This window comes from Acomys russatus, chromosome 25 (genome assembly GCF_903995435.1).
Source record: "Acomys russatus chromosome 25, mAcoRus1.1, whole genome shotgun sequence".
In the NCBI taxonomy this organism is placed as follows: Eukaryota; Metazoa; Chordata; class Mammalia; order Rodentia; family Muridae; genus Acomys; species Acomys russatus.
This window is the reverse complement of record NC_067161.1, coordinates 174,141-194,820: the sequence shown is the minus strand read 5'-3', so window position 1 is coordinate 194,820 and position 20,680 is coordinate 174,141. Positions and strand designations below refer to the sequence as shown.

General features: G+C 48.1%; 1 protein-coding gene across 1 annotated transcript in view; it reads left to right on the top strand.

The window, feature by feature from the left end:
• Nucleotides 1–15,936, top strand: part of Abcc1 (ATP binding cassette subfamily C member 1) — a 96,707-nt gene extending 80,771 nt beyond the window's left edge. Inside the window, 10 exon segments of the mRNA XM_051168230.1 lie at nucleotides 489–702; nucleotides 1,656–1,966; nucleotides 8,096–8,295; nucleotides 9,182–9,308; nucleotides 10,514–10,615; nucleotides 11,278–11,424; nucleotides 12,581–12,739; nucleotides 14,075–14,241; nucleotides 14,894–15,088; nucleotides 15,543–15,936. Coding sequence (XP_051024187.1) covers nucleotides 489–702; nucleotides 1,656–1,966; nucleotides 8,096–8,295; nucleotides 9,182–9,308; nucleotides 10,514–10,615; nucleotides 11,278–11,424; nucleotides 12,581–12,739; nucleotides 14,075–14,241; nucleotides 14,894–15,088; nucleotides 15,543–15,651 — 1,731 coding nt within the window. The 3' untranslated portion in view covers nucleotides 15,652–15,936.
• The last annotated feature ends 4,744 nt before the right edge of the window (nucleotides 15,937–20,680 follow it).

Genomic DNA, 20,680 nt, shown 5'->3' with positions numbered 1-20,680 from the left:
CTGGCTGTGAGCAGCCTGGAGTATTGACTGGGAACATCCAGGCTGCAGATAGGGCAGCTGCAACTACCTCTCCATCTTTGTCACTTCCCCAAACATGTTGAGTTCCCTCACCCCTCAGGGCCTTTACACCCGAGGGTCACCCCCTTCCCTGCCGGTTTTCCGTTCATAGCGGTTAAAGTCATCAACACCACTTCCTCAGGGAAAACCTCCCCTGGTACCTACCCACCTGGGCACTTGCATGGAGTTCTGTGCCTCTTATGGACCTTCTGTCCTTGTGTGTTTGAGTGGTGATGATAGAGCACTAGCCTGTCCAGATGCTTAACTGGAAGGTCGGTGGGAAGCAGAAAGTCTGGCCTGGCCACTGCTGGCCGACATCATTGACTAATGGGATGGCAGGGTATGGCAGATCTGGGCACAGGAGGGTCAGCTGGGCTGTGAGGAGTCATAGAGGAGATGCTAACCTCATGCTGGCACTCTATGGGTCCTAGGTAAAGCTGTCAGTGTACTGGAGCTACATGAAGGCCATTGGCCTCTTCATCTCCTTCTTGAGCATCTTCCTTTTCCTGTGCAACCATGTGTCTGCACTGGCCTCCAATTATTGGCTGAGCCTCTGGACAGATGACCACTCCTCCACTCTCAATAGGACTCAGGAGAACAGGAATTTCCGACTGAGTGTCTATGGGGCCTTGGGCATCTTGCAAGGTATGGCTGTGATTGCTTTATGTGTAATTTCATAACTGAGTCTCCAAGTACTCAGGGAATTTCTCTACAGAGCCACACAGTTCAAGCCACATGGCTAATTGGTGGCTCAGGTGGCATTGAAGGAAGCAGCCCATGTCCAGAGCTCACTCTGAAGCTGTGCTGTGCAGCATGCGATCTAGCTGTAGGCCTTTGTGCTCATAAAACTGCTTTGTACACCCATGTCCTGCCCCTAGCCTTGGTTCATGAATTTGAGCAGTAAATGAATCTTCTTGGTGGATGAGCATCTCCCGTATCCAGGCACACTGCTGGGAAGGCACTTCGTACTGGTTGTGGCTCTGAGCTCCGTGTCACTGTCCCCATTTTACAGATGAGGTGACTCACATTGATTAACATGGGAGGATTCCAGCCGACAGGGTTGACAACACTGCCTCCAGAGCCCTCCTTTCCCCTGTTGCTGGTAAAAGAGGCTCAGATAGAAGTCCAGAAAGAATTCTGTGGACTGTGGGCTATTTGGGGGAGCCATAGATGTCTCCTCATCTCTGAGGTAGCTTTGGAATAAGCCATCAGAATATCAGGCGTGATGCTTGAGTTTCTCTATCTATAACCCCCACTCCTCTCCCACAGAGCCAGGGACTGCATCAGCCTTCATCTTGTATTTGAGAAAAAGCAAAGAACGGGGGAGGGGGGGTATTTCCCTGAGTTCACACAGCATCAGCATCTGTTATTAGAGCTGTGCTCCCTGGTACAGTAGCCACCAGCTATGAGAGGGGATTTGAATTTTAGTTCATTATAATTAGAGGAAAATGCAGGTCTTCAGAAGCCCCAGCACAATGTGTAGTATACAGTGAATTCTGGTGACAGAGGGCTATCACCCTTGGCTTGCTGAAACACCTAGAGCCAGCCTCCAGATCACACTCCTGGATCTCACACTCGCATCTCTGTTGCTGCCCTAGGTGTGTCAATATTTGGCTACTCCATGGCTGTGTCCATTGGGGGCATCTTTGCTTCCCGTCGCCTGCACCTGGACCTGCTGCACAATGTTCTGCGATCACCCATGAGTTTCTTTGAGCGTACACCCAGCGGGAACCTAGTGAACCGCTTCTCCAAGGAGCTGGACACGGTGGACTCCATGATCCCGCAGGTCATCAAGATGTTCATGGGGTCACTCTTCAGTGTCATTGGAGCTGTCATTGTGATCCTGCTGGCCACACCCATTGCTGCTGTCATCATCCCGCCCTTGGGCCTTGTCTACTTCTTTGTGCAGGTGAGTTGCAGGTGCTCCCTTGTCTGCCGTATCCCCGGGAGGGCTGCTGAGACTGTGACCATGGCTGCTTTTAGTTTGCAGTAGCCATATTTGCTTTCTTTCTCATTGGTGTTACTCTTAAGTTGTATATTAGGGGGAAAGCTTACAGCTACCAAGACAGTTGTTATTAGACTGAAATACAAAACTTTATAGTGGAGACATGAAAAACAGCCTCATCTGGGTGGATGCTGATACTCATGGCAGATTAGGATGCAGCTTGTTTAGAGACTGGTGTGGCCCTGTGGCTCAGTCAACACCCCAGGTTGTTAACTGCTGCCACTAACACCTCTGTTTTTGTTAAGTTCGCTTTGCTGTCTTCACATAGTCTTCAGTCTTTAAGTTGGTCTCATGCTCTAAAATGCTTATCCTGTCGTATCTGTAGTTCAGACACTGAGATGAGCACAGGTGAACAAAGCAAGCAACCTATGGCCACTGGACCAGAGTTACCCACTTAAGTCATCTATTCCCCCAGCGTAGTTGTGTGACCGCTGCTATTCGCAAAGGAGGGCAGGGCACACTGTGGCTCTTAGCAGCCAGTTTCCTCTGGGAGGGGCCAGCCTGTTCTGGTTTATGCCTTGTCTCTTCTGTAGAAACTACTTTTTTCTTTGCATATGTGTACTTTCTTGGGTCATTTCTGTGTAGATTACATTTTTAGGTGACAGATGAATGGGTAGAGACTCAGAGAGGAAGCCTCTTTCTCATCTGGCAGAGTCAAGAGTGGAACCCTGGGTCTGTGTGGTTTTGAGGCGTGCGCTGAGAGCTCTAGCTCAAGCGTATTCGTTTCATAAAGTTGCCTGTTGAGATTGTGGTGGCGCGGGGTAGGGGGGATGATGGCATTCAGGGAACTGAGACAGGAGGATGGAGAGTTCAAAGCTACATAGCAAGACCTTGTCTGGGGTGGGAGGAGAATTGAAAATACCATCACATAGGGTCTGAGAACCTTGGTACTGCTGTCCTGTCCCATACCTGGACCCCATCACACTGTGGTTCAGTGACATTACCATAAAGAAAGATTGACTTGTAGGGAAAAAGTCCACATCCTAGACCTCCTTTGTAGCTTCTTTAAATCAGTGCCAGCTGTTTAATGGAACATTTTGACTGCATTTACCAAAATGTGGTAAATGGGCTCATTGCTGCCTGGAAAGCTTCCTGAAGGCTCCAGGTCAGAACATGTACAGTGTAGCACTAGAAACTAGAAATGGTTTGACCTCAGGGCCTCATAAGAGTAAAGTACTTACTTTGCAAGCATGAAGAACTGAGCTTGATCCCTAGAAAAAGCCAAGCCTGGTCCATCAAGATGCTGTCAAGCCTGATGACCAAGCAGGACCCAAATGGTGGAAGGTGAGAACCTAGCTTTCTCAAATTGTCTCTGACCTCTGACCTCTCTGCATGCTCTATAGCATGAATGCCCCCTGCTCCTCAAAATAAAGAAGTATAAATTTTTAAAAAGTGGTGGTTTTGTTTGTTTGTTTGTTTGTTCTTTTAAAGAAAGGCAGGCCCAGTGTGTTTATAATCCCAGAGCTGGGGAGGCAGAGATGGAGAGTTCCCAGGGGTTCATGAACCAGACAGTCTAGCCATTGAGTGAACCCTAGGTTTAGTGAGAGAGCCTGTCTCAGATACCAAGATTTGGAAAAGAGATCAAGGAAGATTTGACATTGACCCCTGGCCTCTATGCACATTAACATGCACATATGCAAATAACTCTGGTACAGTGGTGTGCTGAACATGGTGCTGCGTTAGCAAGGCATGAGCTTCCCATCCCTACACCCTGTGGATAAACCTCACAGGTGCTACAGAGAAGGGCAGCACCAGGCTGAGAGCTCACTTGTTGCCCTCCATGGGCAGGAGGTTTAAGAACAATGCAATGACTAGTGACTAAAGGCAGAGGAGTGGTAAGTCTGGAGGAGGGGCATCACTGCCAGGAGCCTCTGAGAAACTCTGGGGGCCATGGAGAGCTTGACGGCATTCTCCAGGAATAGATGAGTGTGAGATGGTGGTTTTTATTTTGTGTGCTGAGAATGGAGCCCCAAGTCTCGTGTGTGCTGGGCAAACTTGTGACTGTGGATCCTCAGCCTGAGCCTTGAGTGTTTGCTCAGCAATGCTGCTGAGAGGATGCTGCTGAGAGGATTTAGTGCACTTCACAGCTGTGCTGTCAGTTCTATGTTACCATGACAAAACACCGGACAAAACAGCTTAAGGGAGGAGAACTTTTTTCCCACAGTTTCAGCGGTGTCTGTCTGTGATGGTGGGCAGGGCAGGGCATGGCATGGCCAGGAAGTAGGAAAAGAAGATGCCCGTGCCAGCTTCCTCTTTCCTTTATTCAGTCTTCACCAGAGACCTGGCCATGAGGTGGTGGCTTTTACATTCAAGGCAGGTCACCTGGCCTCAGTTAATCCTCTCTGGAAACTTTCGTGCCTGCACCCAAAGCTGTGCTTCCCTGATCTTTTGGCAGCTCTCAATCAGTCACTGTTACAACAGTGTATGTGTACCACAGTTTAAAGTTGGCTTTGAGATACATATTTATAGGTACCCATAGCCCTCCCGCCCCAAGAAAGGTCTATTCATCATATTTCCTTCCTTCCTTCCTTCCTTCCTTCCTTCCTTCCTTCCTTCCTTCTTTCCTTCCTTCCTATCTATCTATCTATCTATCTATCTATCTATCTATCTATCTATCTATCTATTTATCTATCTATCCATCCATATTTTGTGGTACTGGGAATGGAAACCAAAGCTTCAAATACGCTAGACCAGCCAAGTGTCTTCCACTTAGCCACACTCCCCTCACAGCCCCTTACGCATTGAAACTTAGGCACTACTTTGTCTTTCTTTCTATACCATTCTTAGTGTATTAATTACATTTCCATGGCTGTGATAAAAATGCCATGACCAAGGTAGCTTATTGAAGGAAGGGTTTATTGAGACTTAGAGTTCCAGAGTGAAAAGAGTCTAACACCTTCACATCAACAAATCTTGATCATAAGCATTAGCCCTGGTGACAGGAATAGCTGAGAGCTCACATCGTGAACTATAAGATGAGATGGAAACAAACTGGGAATGGCATATGTGCCTTTTAAAACCTCAGGTATTACCCAGTGGCACACTTCCTCCTAACCCTACCCAAACAGTGCCACCAACTGAGGGCCAAGTGTTCAAACATTTGAGCCTCTGGGGCACATTCTCATTCAGACTACCATAGTCAGTATACTTTGTGGTTGCTGTTGTAATTTTAAAAGCAGCGCCAATGAGACAGTTCAGCAGGTAGGGTTGCTCCACTCTTGATACACAAACCTTATTCTCGAATCACATCCTAAGATGGAAAGATAGAATTGACTACCAAACGTTGTTCTCTGACCTCTACATGTGGATTCTGGCATGGGCATGCACACACATACTGCGCACGCACGCGCGCACACACACACACACGCACACACACACACACTCACTCTCACACAAACACATCATCATCATCGTATAAGATTTAAAATTAAATAAATAAAAATAAGTGCTTTTCCTGAGAAACTTGCGTGGGAGGTGCAGTGATGCAGAATTCAACTAGGCTGGAGCATGGTTGCTGTTGCACTTATTTGGTGTTCATGGCAACTGCTAGCCACACTGCTGAGAATTCCAGGGGCTCGCCTGGTCCCATGTGCTCTCCTGCAGTGGTGTCTCAGGGTGCTCAGACCCAGCAATAGTTTGTGCTCCTTTGCTTGGATTAAAAAGAACAAATACTTTTGCAAAACTGAGATCATTCTTGAGCTTAATTCATGTCCGCTTGGATTTGTGTAGTAATGGGATTTGAAGTGGAAGATGGAGTGATTTGGTCAGGATAGAGTCTGTCTGTAAGAGAGCCTATAGAGAGAGTGGCCTGATGAAGAGGCCAGGCTGGAGGTAATGTGGGTGAACCATGCAAGAGGACAGGGCAGCTGATTCAGCTCAGCAGAGTTGCCCAGAGGCTGCCACATCTGTATATGGCCTGGTGGGAACCACTGTATTCCCTGTTCCTGGCCGGGGAAGAACCTTGGAGGTCATCTTTATTAACTTGCCCTGCTGCAGTGGTCCAAGTCAACAAAAGGACAGGAGTGCCACTAATGATCAGGTGACTTCCTGCCAGGGACCCCATCAGCACCTTCAGAACTGGGGCCTCACTCTCACTCATTTCGTTTTTACAGAGGCCAGAAGAACTCACGGATCCTCAGGGGGTCAGTGCAGTGTCTGTTCATTGGCCTCCAGTAGCTTCCAGAGGGTGAAAGAAGGAACTGAGGTTTTTCAACATGTGCTGAGCACTTGACTAGGGCAGGAGTAGGATGGATGTGGCGTCTGTGCACAAGGATAGGTGAAACAGGTCTTAAGGCTAACGTGGTTATGACCCAGTATCTGGGAGGGGACACAGAAAGGAAGTGACATTGGTCTTTCTTCTGTCAGGTGACTAGCACAGGACAGCAGGGAGAGGCAGAGTCAGGTACATGAGGTCAGCCAGGGACAGTGGTGACCCCCACTGAGGTAGAAGAAGACAAGAGTTGCTCAGTCTCTGAACATGCCAAAGGGATAGAAGAAAGCCTACAAGGCCTTAGCCCTTGTATACAAAGAACTATACAGGTGTACTGGATAGTTTTATGTCACCTTAACACAAGCCAGAGTCATCTGAGAGGAGGGAATCTAAATTGAGAAAATAGCTTCTCACGACGGATACAGGCAAGCCTATAAGGCGTTTTCTTATTTAGTGATCAGTGTGGGAGGGCACAGCCCATTATGAATGGTGCCATCCTAGGCTGGTGGTTCTGGGTTCTGTAAGACAGCATGCTGTGCATGCCATGGGAGCAAGCCAGTAAGCAGCACCATCCATGGCCTCTGCATCAGCTCCTGCCTCCAGGTTCCTGCCCTGCTTGAGTTCCTTCCCTCACTCCACCCGCCCCCTTTTTATCATTTTTCTTTTTTGGTTTTGTGCAGCTCTGGCTGTCCTGGAACTCTGTAGACCAGGCTAGCCTTGAACTCACAGCAATCTGCCTGTTTCTGCCTCCCAGGTGCTGGGATTAAAAGTGTGCGCCATCACCACCCGGCATGCCCTCACAGCTTTTAATGATGAACTGTTATATGGAACTATGAGTTTCAAAGTTGCTTTTTGTCGTGGTGTTTCATCACAGCAACGAGGCAACTAACTGCCTAAGACAATACACAACTGAGTAAAGCCAGGAACAGGGGAGGTAATTCTCCCAAGGAAGAGCACACTGGCTGGTTGTCCAGTGCCAAAAGGTCAGCCCTGAAGACATATGTATAGGCAGCATTATTTTTACTCAGGTTATTTTTAGGACTATTTATTTGTATACATGCACTTCTATGCATGCAGTAGTGATTAGTGAAAGAAGAGGCTATGAATTTGAAAGAAAACAAGGATGGGCAAATGGGAGGGTGTGGAGTTGCCAGCCAAGTAAGGCTGTTGACACAGGCAATTGCTCCTTCTGGCTTAAGGAGTTCATGGGTTTCCATGCATATTGACATCTATGTCTATGTGTGTGACATGTGCAATCTGTGTACATGCAAACGTGTGGGACTCACAGAGAAGCACCCGTGGCTCTTAGCTATTATCCTCACAGCCCACTGTGCAAAATGGCTTTAGTGTTGTTACAGTACAGAAGAAACAAAAGCTAAGGCAGTACAGTGACCTGACTGGATTTTTGCGCTAGCAGCAAATGAAGATTAAAGAGATCTGGCAGTCACAAAGGCTGTTTCTGATCCTGTGCTGTTGTGAGAGGAAAGCCCCAAACATCGAGGGCTTCTGAGAGGCCTGTCAGTTTGGAGATACTCAGGTCTTTCCTGCTGCTCTTTAGCCATGGACCCAAAGAAGAGGTCACTTGTGTCTCGCAGTCTGCATCCAAAAGCAAGAAAGAGCACTGCCTAGGTTTGTAGGTGGCAGATACATATTCAGGTAGCTGTGACTACTGTCAATGACATTACTGTCTCACAAGTTTACTAGGTAAGCAGTGCATCTCCAGTGTTTTGGTCCCTGGTGGTATCAGCCGTGTCTAGCTTCTTCCAGTATACCTGAGGAGACTGCGATGAAATACCAGCGCTGATTCTGTGTCTCTCTCACAGAGGTTCTACGTGGCCTCCTCTCGACAGCTGAAGCGCCTGGAGTCTGTCAGCCGTTCCCCTGTGTACTCACACTTCAATGAGACCTTGCTGGGTGTTAGTGTCATCCGTGCCTTTGAGGAGCAGGAGCGTTTCATTAGGCAGAGCGACCTGAAAGTGGATGAGAACCAGAAGGCCTACTACCCCAGCATTGTGGCCAACAGGTGAGTGCAGAGGTCAGTAGGATAGAGGAATCGGCTGAGTGTCCAGTCCCGCAGCCTCCACTTCTTCTAGGGGAGAAATGGAAACAGAAAGGTCACCCAAAGTGCACAGAACATGGTGACACATGCCTGTAGGAAGATTAGCATGAGTTTGAAGAGGCCTTGATTACCTAGTGAGTTCCAGGACAGCTAGGCTATAGAATAAGACCTTGTCTCCAAAATGAAACAGTCTGAGGGCTGAAGAGATGGCTTGTTGGCTAAAATTGCTTACTCTGCAAGTATAAGAACCCATATTTGTGTTCCCACATAACCTTGGCATTGTGGGGTGCTGATGGGGGTGGTCCCAAGAGCTCAGTGTTTAACCCTGGAAACAGCAGCTTGTTTCTTTCTTATGCCGAGGTTCATCTCTTGCCAAGGGACTGATTTTATTTATTTATTTTATTTTTATTATCCTGTTATTTTATGGTGGTGACTTTCAAAACCAGGGCCTTGTGCATGTCAGGCCAGTGATCCACCCCTGCCCCAAGGCTCTTGTTTGCAAATGGCAGTGCTTTTACTGTCAGTGACATCTTAGGAATTTCCAGGGAACTGTTTTTTGATTTTAAAGAGATCCTAAGAAAAAGTCTCTCTAAAGAAAAAGTTGAGGTTCCAGGATGGTGATTGTTTCCAGAGAATTCTATTTTAGTCCCTGGACCTCAAATCCCATGGGCCTTGGTGCACGCCCCTGTCTCCATCTAGTTCTCACATCCTGGATGAGTGGTACCCACAAGGCCTTTCTCTATAAATGCTGGGAAATTAGCTCAGTCAGCAGAAGGGCCCAGCTCTGTCCCAGCTCGAAGCCGAGCATCTGTCTTATTTGTCAATTATACTCCTACGTATCTCCTTACAGGTGGCTTGCTGTGCGCCTTGAGTGTGTGGGCAACTGCATTGTGATGTTTGCTGCCCTCTTTGCAGTCATCTCCCGGCACAAGCTCAGTGCTGGCTTGGTGGGCCTCTCGGTGTCTTACTCGCTGCAGGTAGAAGATTCTGTCTTGGGCTGTGTGGTTTCCTTGTGGCAACCAGATTTTGAATTCCTGGATCTTGGCTTTGGGTAGCTGCAGGGGTCGGAAAGGGAGAGGGCTTGAGTGGAGTTTAAGAAGTAGTCACAGAGCCTGGTGACTACAGCACGGAGATTCTGACCCATGGCTTACATTCTTCTTCAGTCAAAATATTCTCAGTGTTTTCAAAGCTATGAGTTTCCCTCCGAGTACTGTGTTATTGTATCTTATGATATTTGTCACATTGAGTTCAAAATAGTTTCTTTTGTGTGCTTGAGATGGGTTATTGCTCTAGGTCAGGCTGGCCTAGAATTCAGCATAATTCTCTTGTTTCCAGCTCTGGAGCACTGGGATTAACTGTGGACACTAACTATCACATGAAAATCACCTAGTTCACAATATTTTCCAATTTCCTATATGACTTCTCTTTTTCTCTTTCTGTCTACTTTTCCTCTTCCCTTTTTATTTCTTTTTTTGTTTTGTTTTGTTTTTGTTTTGAGACAGGGTTTCTCTGCGTAGCCTTGGCTGTCCTGGACTCGCTTTGTAAAACAGGCTGGCTGGCCTTGAACTCAGAGATCCGCCTGCCTCTGCCTCCCTGAGTGCTGGGATTATAGGCATTTGCTTCCTTCCCTTCCTTTTCTTTCTGTTCCCTTCCATCCATTCTGCCCACCCACCCCCCCACTGCCCTCTCCCCTTCCTTGCTTCCTTCCTTCCTTCTTTTTTCTCCCTCTCTCCCTCGCTCCTCCCCCCTTCCTCCCTTCCTTCCAGGAGAGTGTGCCACAGTGCACATGTGGAGGTTAGGGGACAGCTCTGTAGAGTAATTTCTTTCCTTGCACCTTTACATGGTTCTAGAGGTGGAACTTACGTCACCAGGCTTGCTCAGCAAGCGCTTTGCCCTCAGCTGTCTCACAGCTCCTGACCTCCTTCTGACAGCTTGTGTAGATCATACGTCACCTTGACAGGTGTGATCCTTGAGAGGTGCAGTCTTTCTGACAACTTGTGTAGATCATACATCACCTTGACAGGTGTGGTCCTTAAGAGGTACAGTGTGTCCACTCTAGGTGATGCCTCTTTGTGGGTCACTTGTTTCTCTATTTGTTTGAACGATGTCATGATGCATAACTCATGAAGATGAAGCCGTGCTTCCCCCACGAGATCTCCTCACATGGCTCTCTCCACTGCAGATAACTGCATATTTGAACTGGCTGGTTCGAATGTCTTCTGAGATGGAGACTAACATTGTGGCCGTGGAGAGACTGAAGGAGTATTCTGAAACGGAGAAGGAGGTAAGGCAGGGTCCCAGGCTGGCCCCTTGGTCTTGGCCTTCCTGTGGGTGTCCTCTCCTTATTCGGAGGGTGAGCTGGATGCCTTCCAGGGCCTCTTAGGCTTGTCCTGTCTTTTTAAACACTTGCTTAGAGCTACCTTATTTTAAAGGAAGAAAATCACCCACATGTCGTATTTTCCATATATGAAATCTCAAGGTGCTCTCAGGTCCTGTGGGCTGTGTTACTCACTAAGGAGCCTTATCTCTTGGGATTCTTTCCTTCACTGATGATGTCACAGAGAAAGTCCTAGCACTACTTTTTGCTTGAGGCTCACCACCGTCTTATTAACTAAGATGGTTTCTCCACAACTGACTGGTAAACTGCAACATTCTCTCTTACAGCCTTCACCGGGCAACCTTTGCCTGCTCAAGCTGTCTGCTATTTGCTATGTAGGTTTATAGGGCCTCTTGTTACAAGGAATTAAACTGGAGTTAAATCGTGTCTGTGCAGAAATTTTCCTTGTAAGTTGAAGAATTAGCTAGAAATGAATTGATTGGCAGTGTTAGAAGGAGGCTGGGGGGAGCTCAGTGGGTGAAAGTGTGAGGACCTGGGTTCAGATCCCCAGAGCTGAGTATGGCAGCTTGCACTTGCTCTCCTCATATCCCTCTTGCTGTGTGATCCAGGCTCCTTGGCAAATCCAGGAGACAGCTCCGCCCAGCACCTGGCCCCATTCAGGCCGTGTGGAGTTCCGGGACTACTGCTTGAGGTACCGAGAAGACTTGGACTTGGTTCTCAAACACATAAATGTCACCATCGAGGGTGGAGAAAAGGTGGGTGTGTACTACCCTCATCCCATCCCATCCGCACCAACTCATAGTCAGTGGAGTAAGGAGAAAAGGTGACTGTGTGCCACCCTCCATTTCTATTGACTTAAGGTCTATCATGAACCCCCACATCAGCTTGTAGTTAATCACTGCACATACATACTGTGAGATTTAGGGGCTTTTACAGGGTGGAGTCATGGAAATTAAGGTGCTGAATGTGTTCAACAGGCTTCACGGTGAACTGCTGAAGGACAAGGCGCGTAGACATGCACATTTGCATGAACTATAAATATTGAAAAGTCCACGACATTTTATATAATGGTCTCTCTGCTCTTCTTGGACAGTTAGAACATGTACTATGTGCTTATGTGATCCCTCTAAGGCATTGAAGCATGTGAGCCCTAGAGTAGTAAGGAGATGTTACCATCACCAGGGTGGCTCGAAGGACATTAGGAAAGAGCTGGGATTTTAGGACCTTCTTATGGTTCCAAGCTGTTCCTGAAAGACATTCCAGACTATGACCCATAGAATTTTCTTGGAAAGTTGGTCAGGGATCACCCCAGCCATTTACATCCTATACATACTGATTTGTTAAACTGTCCATCCACATGTGCCCTGTTCCCATGAAATAGTCTGAGTCTTTATATGCTGTGGGAATTCATGTGTAGGTGCTAGGGGAGAGAGTCTGTCTCAAACATAGGAGAAAGAACTGTCACTGAACACTGGCAAGGTCAGCCACTGGGGTGCCCAGGTCATAGCAGATAGGTTCGGGGGGCTTGCATGAATCTGAGGTGTTATTATGGCTCAGGAATGAATTCCTGTCAGAGGAGAGAGGAACTGTGTGGGAAACCATGTAAAACCTCATAATTTTTTGACACTCTTAACTGAACCTAACAAAGCTCAACTAAACCTTCCTCTGTTTGCATCCTATTCCTTTGAACATCTTTACTGACTTATAAAAAGTCCTTAGCCTTTGGAAGCCTGCAAAGCAAAGGGTGTTCTTTCCAACCTTTTGTCAAAGTAACCTCTGAAGGTGGAGCTCAGGGAGGGTGATGGTAATTGGAGCAGCCAGATGACCACCCAGCTCCGACCCAGCCACTTGCTGGGGGAACACTGAGTCTGAAGCATTCCTACCTCACCACAGCCTCTTTCTGTACTGCAGGTTGGTATTGTGGGTCGTACAGGAGCTGGGAAGTCATCTCTCACTCTGGGTTTGTTCCGGATCAATGAGTCTTCAGAAGGGGAGATTATCATTGATGGGGTGAACATTGCCAAGATTGGTCTGCACAACCTGCGCTTCAAGATCACCATCATTCCCCAGGTGGGTCCTGCACACTGAAGCCACACCCACCCTCTGCATCCATAGACTCAGCCAACGGTAGATTGAGAATGGCGTTTTTTCCATTCATGTGTTTATTGAGAGTAAGGGAGCAGAACATGTGTGTGTCAAAGCCATGACAACCTGCAGGCGTCATTTCTTTCCTTGTAGATTCTGAGGGTCGAATTCAGGCCATCAAGCTTGGTGGGATGCGCCTTTAATCACCGAGCCCATGACTCGTGTGTCCTGCCCACCGCCTGCCCCCCTGTGCCCCCCCCCCCCTCCCCCAGCCCCGGGTTTTGTATTTCCATTTAATACATAGACTTTTATCTCTAAGTGTGCCCAGCTGTTTTCCCAGCATTCTCTTGGCATTAGGCAGTACATCATCTAGACATGGCTATATATAAGAGCTGCTAGTAGGTTATATGAAAACACTGTACTGTTCCATTCAAATAACCAAAGCATCTGTGGGTTTTGGTGATGGTGGAGACTTAGTAAGACACTGACTATGGGCTGAAGAGATGGCTCAGCCATTAAAGGCTAGGCTCACAACCAAAAATATAAGACACTTGCCTTTGCCAGTTGCAGGAGTCAGTGTGATAATCTCTAACAGTTCCTGGAGCTAAACTACAAATAAGAATTTTTTTAAACCAGTCCCTGTGGCCAGCAGTTCTCTAATGCATTGCCTGTGGTTGTGAGTTTTCCTTAAGTTTCTCTGAGAGTGCCTTCTGGAGGTGGGGTTGAGTGAGTGAGGTAATTACTTTTCTGTTGCCGTGATGAAACACCACCACTAAAAGCAGCATAGAAGATTTGTATACTGAAAGTTTGGAGAGCTTTTGCATAAATTCTAGTTACAGGCATTTTCCATTACAGAAGTCCCACAGAGTTCATGCTTTGGAGGGACCCTGGGACCTCTTTCTGTTCTGGTGTGAACATCTCATGCCTCACATCTGTAAGATTCCCTTCTTCACTGTGGTGTGAATATCATATGCTCTTAGTTGCTTTTCTGATAGAATCATCTGCATGAACAGAGGTTTATTTTCATTCATAGTGTCACAGGATTGCTGTCCATAACAGTGGGGAGAGCATGGTCATGTAGTATGGTGTATGTGCTGATGACTTCTCCATGTTAAGCAATTAGGAAGTCGGGGCCCAGCCAGAATCAGATGTTTGCTCCTAGCAACCTACTTCTTTCAGCCAGGCTCCATCTCCTTAAAAACTCCACAGCACCCCAAAATAACACCACCAACTGAGGAATAAGTGCTCAAAACATATGAACCTCTGTGGGGAACCTCTAAATTCAGGCCCTCATACAAGCCACCTGCTGTTCTTGCACAGGATCCTGTCTTGTTCTCGGGTTCCCTCCGCATGAACCTGGACCCTTTCAGTCAGTATTCTGATGAAGAAGTTTGGATGGCCCTGGAGCTGGCTCACCTGAAGGGCTTCGTGTCAGCCTTGCCTGACAAGCTGAATCATGAGTGTGCAGAAGGAGGAGAAAACCTGAGGTAGGCGGGCAGGCGGGCAGGAGGGCAGGAGCTGGGTGTGGGAAGATTCCGCCCTCTTGCCTCTGTGCTGCCTTCAGTTGTCCATCACCAGCGCAGCCAGCTTCTGTCCTGCTTCAGTGCGGGGGGTCAGCCAGGGGCTGGGTTCACTCACGGGGCAGGCTTGGGGTGCAGCTGACCGTTGGCGTTGCTTGACCTCAGTAGAATCAGTGTGTATGTTTTTCATCCTCTAGCAGACTGGCCCATGTGGTCATGATGATGTGTAAGAGTGAGCATGCTCAGTGTCTACTGGCAGTCATTGCCTGGTATCCCATTGGCTAAGGCCAGGTACATAGCTGAGTCCAACCAGGCCTCTGCAGCTCAGTGAGATGGTGGATACTGAGCCACCTGTGCTATCCTCTCTGTCATCCACACTGAGCTGGGCTGATACTTTGAATATCACCTCTGAGCTTTAAGCCAGGAATGATCCTAAGCTCACCAGGAAGTATAACATGATTGATTAGTAATGTCTGTTACAGGCATGGGATATGGGGAGTGGGCTTGTTCTCCTCCCCAGAGCCCACCCTCAGACTGTCTGCTAGCCTTCTCCTCACCAGACCTGGTTCACGATCAGGATAATTTGAGCCCCTGTCTCTGGACCTTTCTCCCTTCCTAGTGTGGGGCAGCGACAGCTTGTGTGCCTGGCCCGGGCGCTGCTGAGGAAGACAAAGATTCTAGTGTTGGATGAGGCTACAGCAGCCGTGGACCTAGAGACGGATGACCTCATTCAGTCCACCATCCGGACGCAGTTTGAAGGCTGTACTGTGCTTACTATTGCTCATCGGCTTAATACCATTATAGACTATACAAGGTGAGTTCTGCAGAATGGATCTGTAGGCCTGAAGGGTCGGCCATGTTCACAGTCATGCGTCACCTTCTTTATGCTCAGGGACAACCCCAGTTGGTAGGACTCTTGTGTCACGAGAAGAAGCCAGTTATCCAGTATTATGTCAGTCAGCTTATTTATATGTGTGAGGTGCCTGTTATGTGCCCCATTTTATTCTAGGCTCTCGGTTCCCCTCTTAAACAAGGCTTCAAAACCATCTTAAGGACCAGGACACTTAATTAAGCAAAAAAGAACAGTGATCTCAGAGGCTGGCATGTGCTAGGTACAAGCGATAAGAAGGAGGTGGGAGGGTGGTACCAGGCTGATACCATCTTTCCAGCCCCTAGAGGTTATAATACTTCCTGCAGAACAAGCAATCCTACAGACATCAGCTGCATCTCTTTGGATAATGCTAACATCTACATCCCTCCCCATGCAGGGTGATTGTCCTGGACAAAGGAGAAGTTCGGGAGTGCGGTACACCCTCGGAGCTCCTGCAGCAGAGGGGCATCTTTTATAGCATGGCCAAGGACTCTGGCTTGGTGTGAGCTGGCCTCTGGCATGTCTGGTAAGAACTACAGGGCCAGCATCCCAGTGTCTAGGGATGAGCCAGCAACCCTGGGAACATAGCTTCCTAGACAAAAACCAAAAAATAAATAAAGAAAAGGAAAACCAAACTAATAAGAAACGAAACTCACAGAGCAGCAGTCACCATTTGGTGCCATCCTGGTTCTGACCTGGAAGCGACTGGGAGACAGATGCACCCATTTCAAATACACATTGGCCTCTGGCACCACTTCTGAGGCCCCTGGAGTCTCACTCATGGCCCTGCTGTAGCCTCTGGCACCACCTCTGAAGCCCCTGGAGGCTCACTCATGGTCCTGCTGTAGCCCACAGCACAGCCTTGGGCAGCTAAGCACACTAGTGACCAAACACAAGCCACTGCCTGTTTCTTCAGCCACATCTATGGATGCCAAGCCTTGGAAGCCTCTCCCGGCCCTGCCAGCTCTTGTATCACTTCCACAGTCCTGTTGGTTATGGAAGAGTGCTTCTTTTCTTGAGGCCTGCAGTTGAAAACATGAGAACAAAAAGAAAGAAACAAACAAACCACCACCACCACCACCACCACCGCCAAAAACAAAACAAAAGGAAAAGAAAAGAAAGAAAAAAAAAGCAAAACCATGTTGCCTCAGAGTGGTGTCTCCTTGCCTGCCATCTGGTCTTCGGGCACCCCGACACTGCTCCCTGTGCCCAGCACAGCTCCCGCTGGACCTGCTTTAGAGGCAGCCTTTCTTGTGATGGGTCCTGGTCAGGCAGGCTTGGAGCCCGGCCAGGCAACACTCCATGCTTCACAAGGACTTACACCCTGCCCCACCATCCCTCCTTTGTTCTCCACCTCTTCTGCCCATCACTGGGGAAGACTCACTCCTCACAGAAAATCTATTGATAGTTACGAGCAGGAAAAGTCAAGAATGTCAAGAATGCAAGGCATGGTACCTACAGGCAAGAACCTGGCACCAGAAACAGAGCCGGAGTTCCCTACAGGACAAGAAGAGAACCCTTCCCAGTGATTTCCCCCTTCCCCTCCAGGTTTTGGGCATCTTTCCAGGGAGATGGTCCCAAGAATTTGACGTCTAGGGTGGAGGTACTAGACTCAGGGAGTAGCCGTGCCCAGCTCTGCAGTTGATCCTCAGTCTGAATCCTTCAAAGTGCTTTTCTAGGTGTTTGGGTCACAGAGCAGAGAACGAGCCCATGGGTAGCAAGAACTTGCTGGCAGCCACAGTTCATGCTTGCTTTGAATTTTGGCCCTGATTTCAGGCCCCAGAGAAGCATCCTTTTTCTTCAGGTGTCAATATATGTATTTATTTTTTGTTGTTGTTGTTGTTAAATTAATACCATTTCACATTAAAGGACCCAGATTTCTCCTGAGGGTCTGTTTTGTAATGACACTGGAAATGTGAATATTTACAGATAATTTGCAGTAAAAAAAAATATTTTATTTCTCTCTAAGCAGCCACTTTATTTTCTTTTGGGCACAAATGTTTCCAGCCTCTACTCTAGAAAAGCCAGGCTAGGACAGCTGTGTTACCGCTGCTGTCAACAGTGACAAGACAGGACTGGAGAGGCGGCTCAGCAGTGAGGAGTGCTTGCTCCTTTCGCAGAGGACCGAAGCTCAATTCCCAGTACCTGCGTCCAGTGGTGACTGTTGCCTAAACTTCTAGCTCCAAGGGGTCCAGTGTCCCCTTCTGAGTAAACAAATTAAAAATAAAAAAGAAACTGGGGAGGCCAAGGTTAAGAGCTGCCTGGGGTCTGGCAGTGAGGCAGAATGGCAAAGCACACAAACACATGGGTTTAAGTCCTGTCATTTTTTTGGTTGTGTGACTCTGGGCCAGGCACTTAAGCTGTGTGCCTCAATTCTGTCTGTGTAAGGTGGCCAAGTTAAGGTTCTGAGACAAAAGTCACAGTGGCCCAATTCTTTGTCGTGGGGTGGGGGCAATAAGAATGCTTATGGTCTTGGGAAACGGGGCTGGTGAGATGGCTCAGTTGGTAAAGCACTTGCCCTTTGTGTGCAGGACCCTGCATTGCAGTCCTCAGCAAAAGCAGATGTAACATTATATGCACATAGTCCCAGCACTGGGGAGAAAACAGGAGTGCTCCTGGGGCTCTCTAGCCAACCTCGCCAAATCAGTGAAACTCTGTTCAATGACAGCATAAGGTAGGGGCTGGGGCAATGGCTCAGTGGTTAAAATGGGTGATGCTCTTGCAAAGGAGCCAGATTCAGTCCCCAGCACCCACACTGGGCAGCTCATAACTACCTGTAATTAGTTTCTGGCTTCTGAGGTCATCCACACTCGTGCACACAAACACAAGCTTACATCTACATAAGAAATGAATCTAAAAAAGCAAAATAGATAAGTTAGATGGCTTAGTGGTTAAGAGTACTGGTTGTTCTTCCAGAGGACCTGGGTTCAATTCCTAACACCTACATGGTAGCTTGCAACTCACAAACATCTGTAACTCCAGTTTCTTCTGGCCTCAGCACCAGGCATGAACATGCACAGGCACATATGTAGACAAAATGCCCATACAGATAAAATAGATATATTTTTAAAAGGGTAGAGGAAAAATACCAAATGGTCTCTGGGCCACACATGCACACAAAATGGACACAGGTTTGACAATCTCCAAGGAGAGTTGGGCCCCTCTCCAGAGTAGGAACTTACATTGGTCTCTTGTCCTTGCCACTCAAGGCCTGGCTTCTGGGTCTTCATAGGTGGGAGGCTGGAGAATGTGGGTGACATCCAGACATTTCTAAAACTGGAGGGGATACTTGTGTCCCCTCCCAGTCCCTTGGCAAAGTCAACCATGTGCTTGGCTACAACCAAAACACGAAGTGGAGGAGTGTGCTGATAGAAGGACATTTTCTCCATCTCCTCATTCCTAGTGCTCAGCGGTTTGGATAGTGGGGTAGTAAGACTGGGAGGTGACTTTTGGGTTGGTCCAGGGGAGTTTGGGTATTGAAGAATGCCCCTCCTGTGTGTGTGTGGGGGGCTGTGCACTAAGATCATACCCCAGGCATGGGTATACTGCCATTGCTGTCCCTCACTGAAACCATTGGTCTGGCTTGGGGACAAAGCAGGAATGGGACTATGTCAAAGCAGTGAGGCTGGGGAGCCCTGACCGTGAAGACCTGTTGGTGTGACCTGAACCTTACATGTGGGGTGTGTTTCTGAGCCTCAGTCCTAGGCCAGATCCTCGACTGGCTTCAGAGCTCACTGAGGGGAGAAAGAGTTGGGATTGAGTTCTGGGGTCAAACTTGATCAGTCCTGTGAAGAATCTGTTAAAGAAAACAATCAAATTCTCAGATTAGGACTTCAGAGCACAGGCAAAAAGAGAGCTCCCCAGGCTCTCTCAATGGCTGTCCTTAACCATCCCATCCAGCCGCATACTCTGTCTTCTGCCCAGCAGCCATACTTGCTTCATGAATATATAAGTCAATGCTGTGATGCTTGTCACATCCTCCTGTCCTCTCTCAGGTCTGGTTCAAGCTGGCTTTGCTGCACAGTCCTCTGCGATTTGTGTTTTCTCCAGGCCCAGTGTATCTTTTAGAGCATCTCCTGCAGCTCCTACACAGAGCCTAGGTGCATTGTCACCAGGGACTCTTGAATGTGACCCATCTAGGAAGTATAGATCCTGCCACTGAGGTCACACTGCTGGCTGGAGTTAAATGAATATGAAGCAGTTGAAAGACACTTGGTACCATGCCTGGACCCCGAGACCATTTGCCATCAGAATGCTTGTATTATCTAATACTTCCTGTCCCTGGCTCTCCCAGTCAGTATGTATTGAGTATCTGGGTTTTGCACTGTGCAAGGTTCTGGAGACATTGTAGACAAACTACAATTTCTTTTTTTTTTTTTTTTTAGAGTAGAAGAAATCTTTAAAAAAAAAATATTTTATTAATTTATTCATATTACATCTCAGTTGTTACCCCATCCCTTGTATCCTCCCATTCCTCCCTCCCTTCCGCTTTCCCCCTACTCCCCTCCCCTGTGACTGTGACTGAGGGGGACCTCCTCCCTCTGTATATGCTCATAGGGTATTAAGTCTCTTCTTAGTAGCCTGCTATCCTTCCTCTGAGAAACTGCAACTTCTTAAGCGAATCTCTCAATTTAAGAAGGGAAGGAAACTTGCTCCTCATGTTTGCCCTTAAGAAGGGAGTCTAGGATGGAAGTCAGTTCTGGGCATGTGCTAAGGAGGTAGGAAGGCTGGATTGACTGGAAAGGTAGGCTGCTGGGCAGAGATTGGCATTAAAATTCTCAGGCCTCAGCTTTCTGTCAAATGGATTTAGTGACTGTCAGTACATACACAAAGAGACATAGGAAGGAAAGGGTGAGTGACAGTGGCTGTCACTGGCTGAATGGCTGTGTGACCTCAATTTACATCCATGCTCGGCACACAGCTGTATCTGTAGTGAGGAAGACAACTGGTACAGGTGAGACATCTTCAGTACCAGCCTGGGAGGTGGCTCAGTGTTTGCCCAGCATGGGTTCCATCTCCAGCACCACAGAAAGGAGGAGGAAAGAAGCCTACAGGAACTGTCAGAGGCTGAGGATGAGTGGCTGAGGCCTGCTGGGCCTGAGTCCTGCTTCTGCCACCAGCTGGGCCCTGCCAGCAGGAGACCTTGGCGGGATCACCTTGCTGTCGTCTTACCTGGTGCTCCTATGTGCCGACCACCCTGTGTCCCAGGCTCTATTCCTAGACTGACATGGGTATCCACTGAACCTCGTAAGCATCCCCAGCTGGACTGAGAGACATGCATCAGCCTCTGCCCAGTCCAGGCATTACTACATTCCCCAGAGCAGAATTGCCAACAGGACCTGAGTAATTAGAAGCCCAGGGGCAAGTTTCCACTTTGTCACTGGGCATCTTGTATCCCACTTTCTAGTTTGTTTCCTTTTCTGCACAGCAAAGGCAGCATGGTGATGAGGCTGACTTCACCATGTGGAAAGCCTCTGCGCTGGGCATACTTAGGAAAGGAGGCTGAAAGGCAACCCTAGAACCCTGTATCAAGGT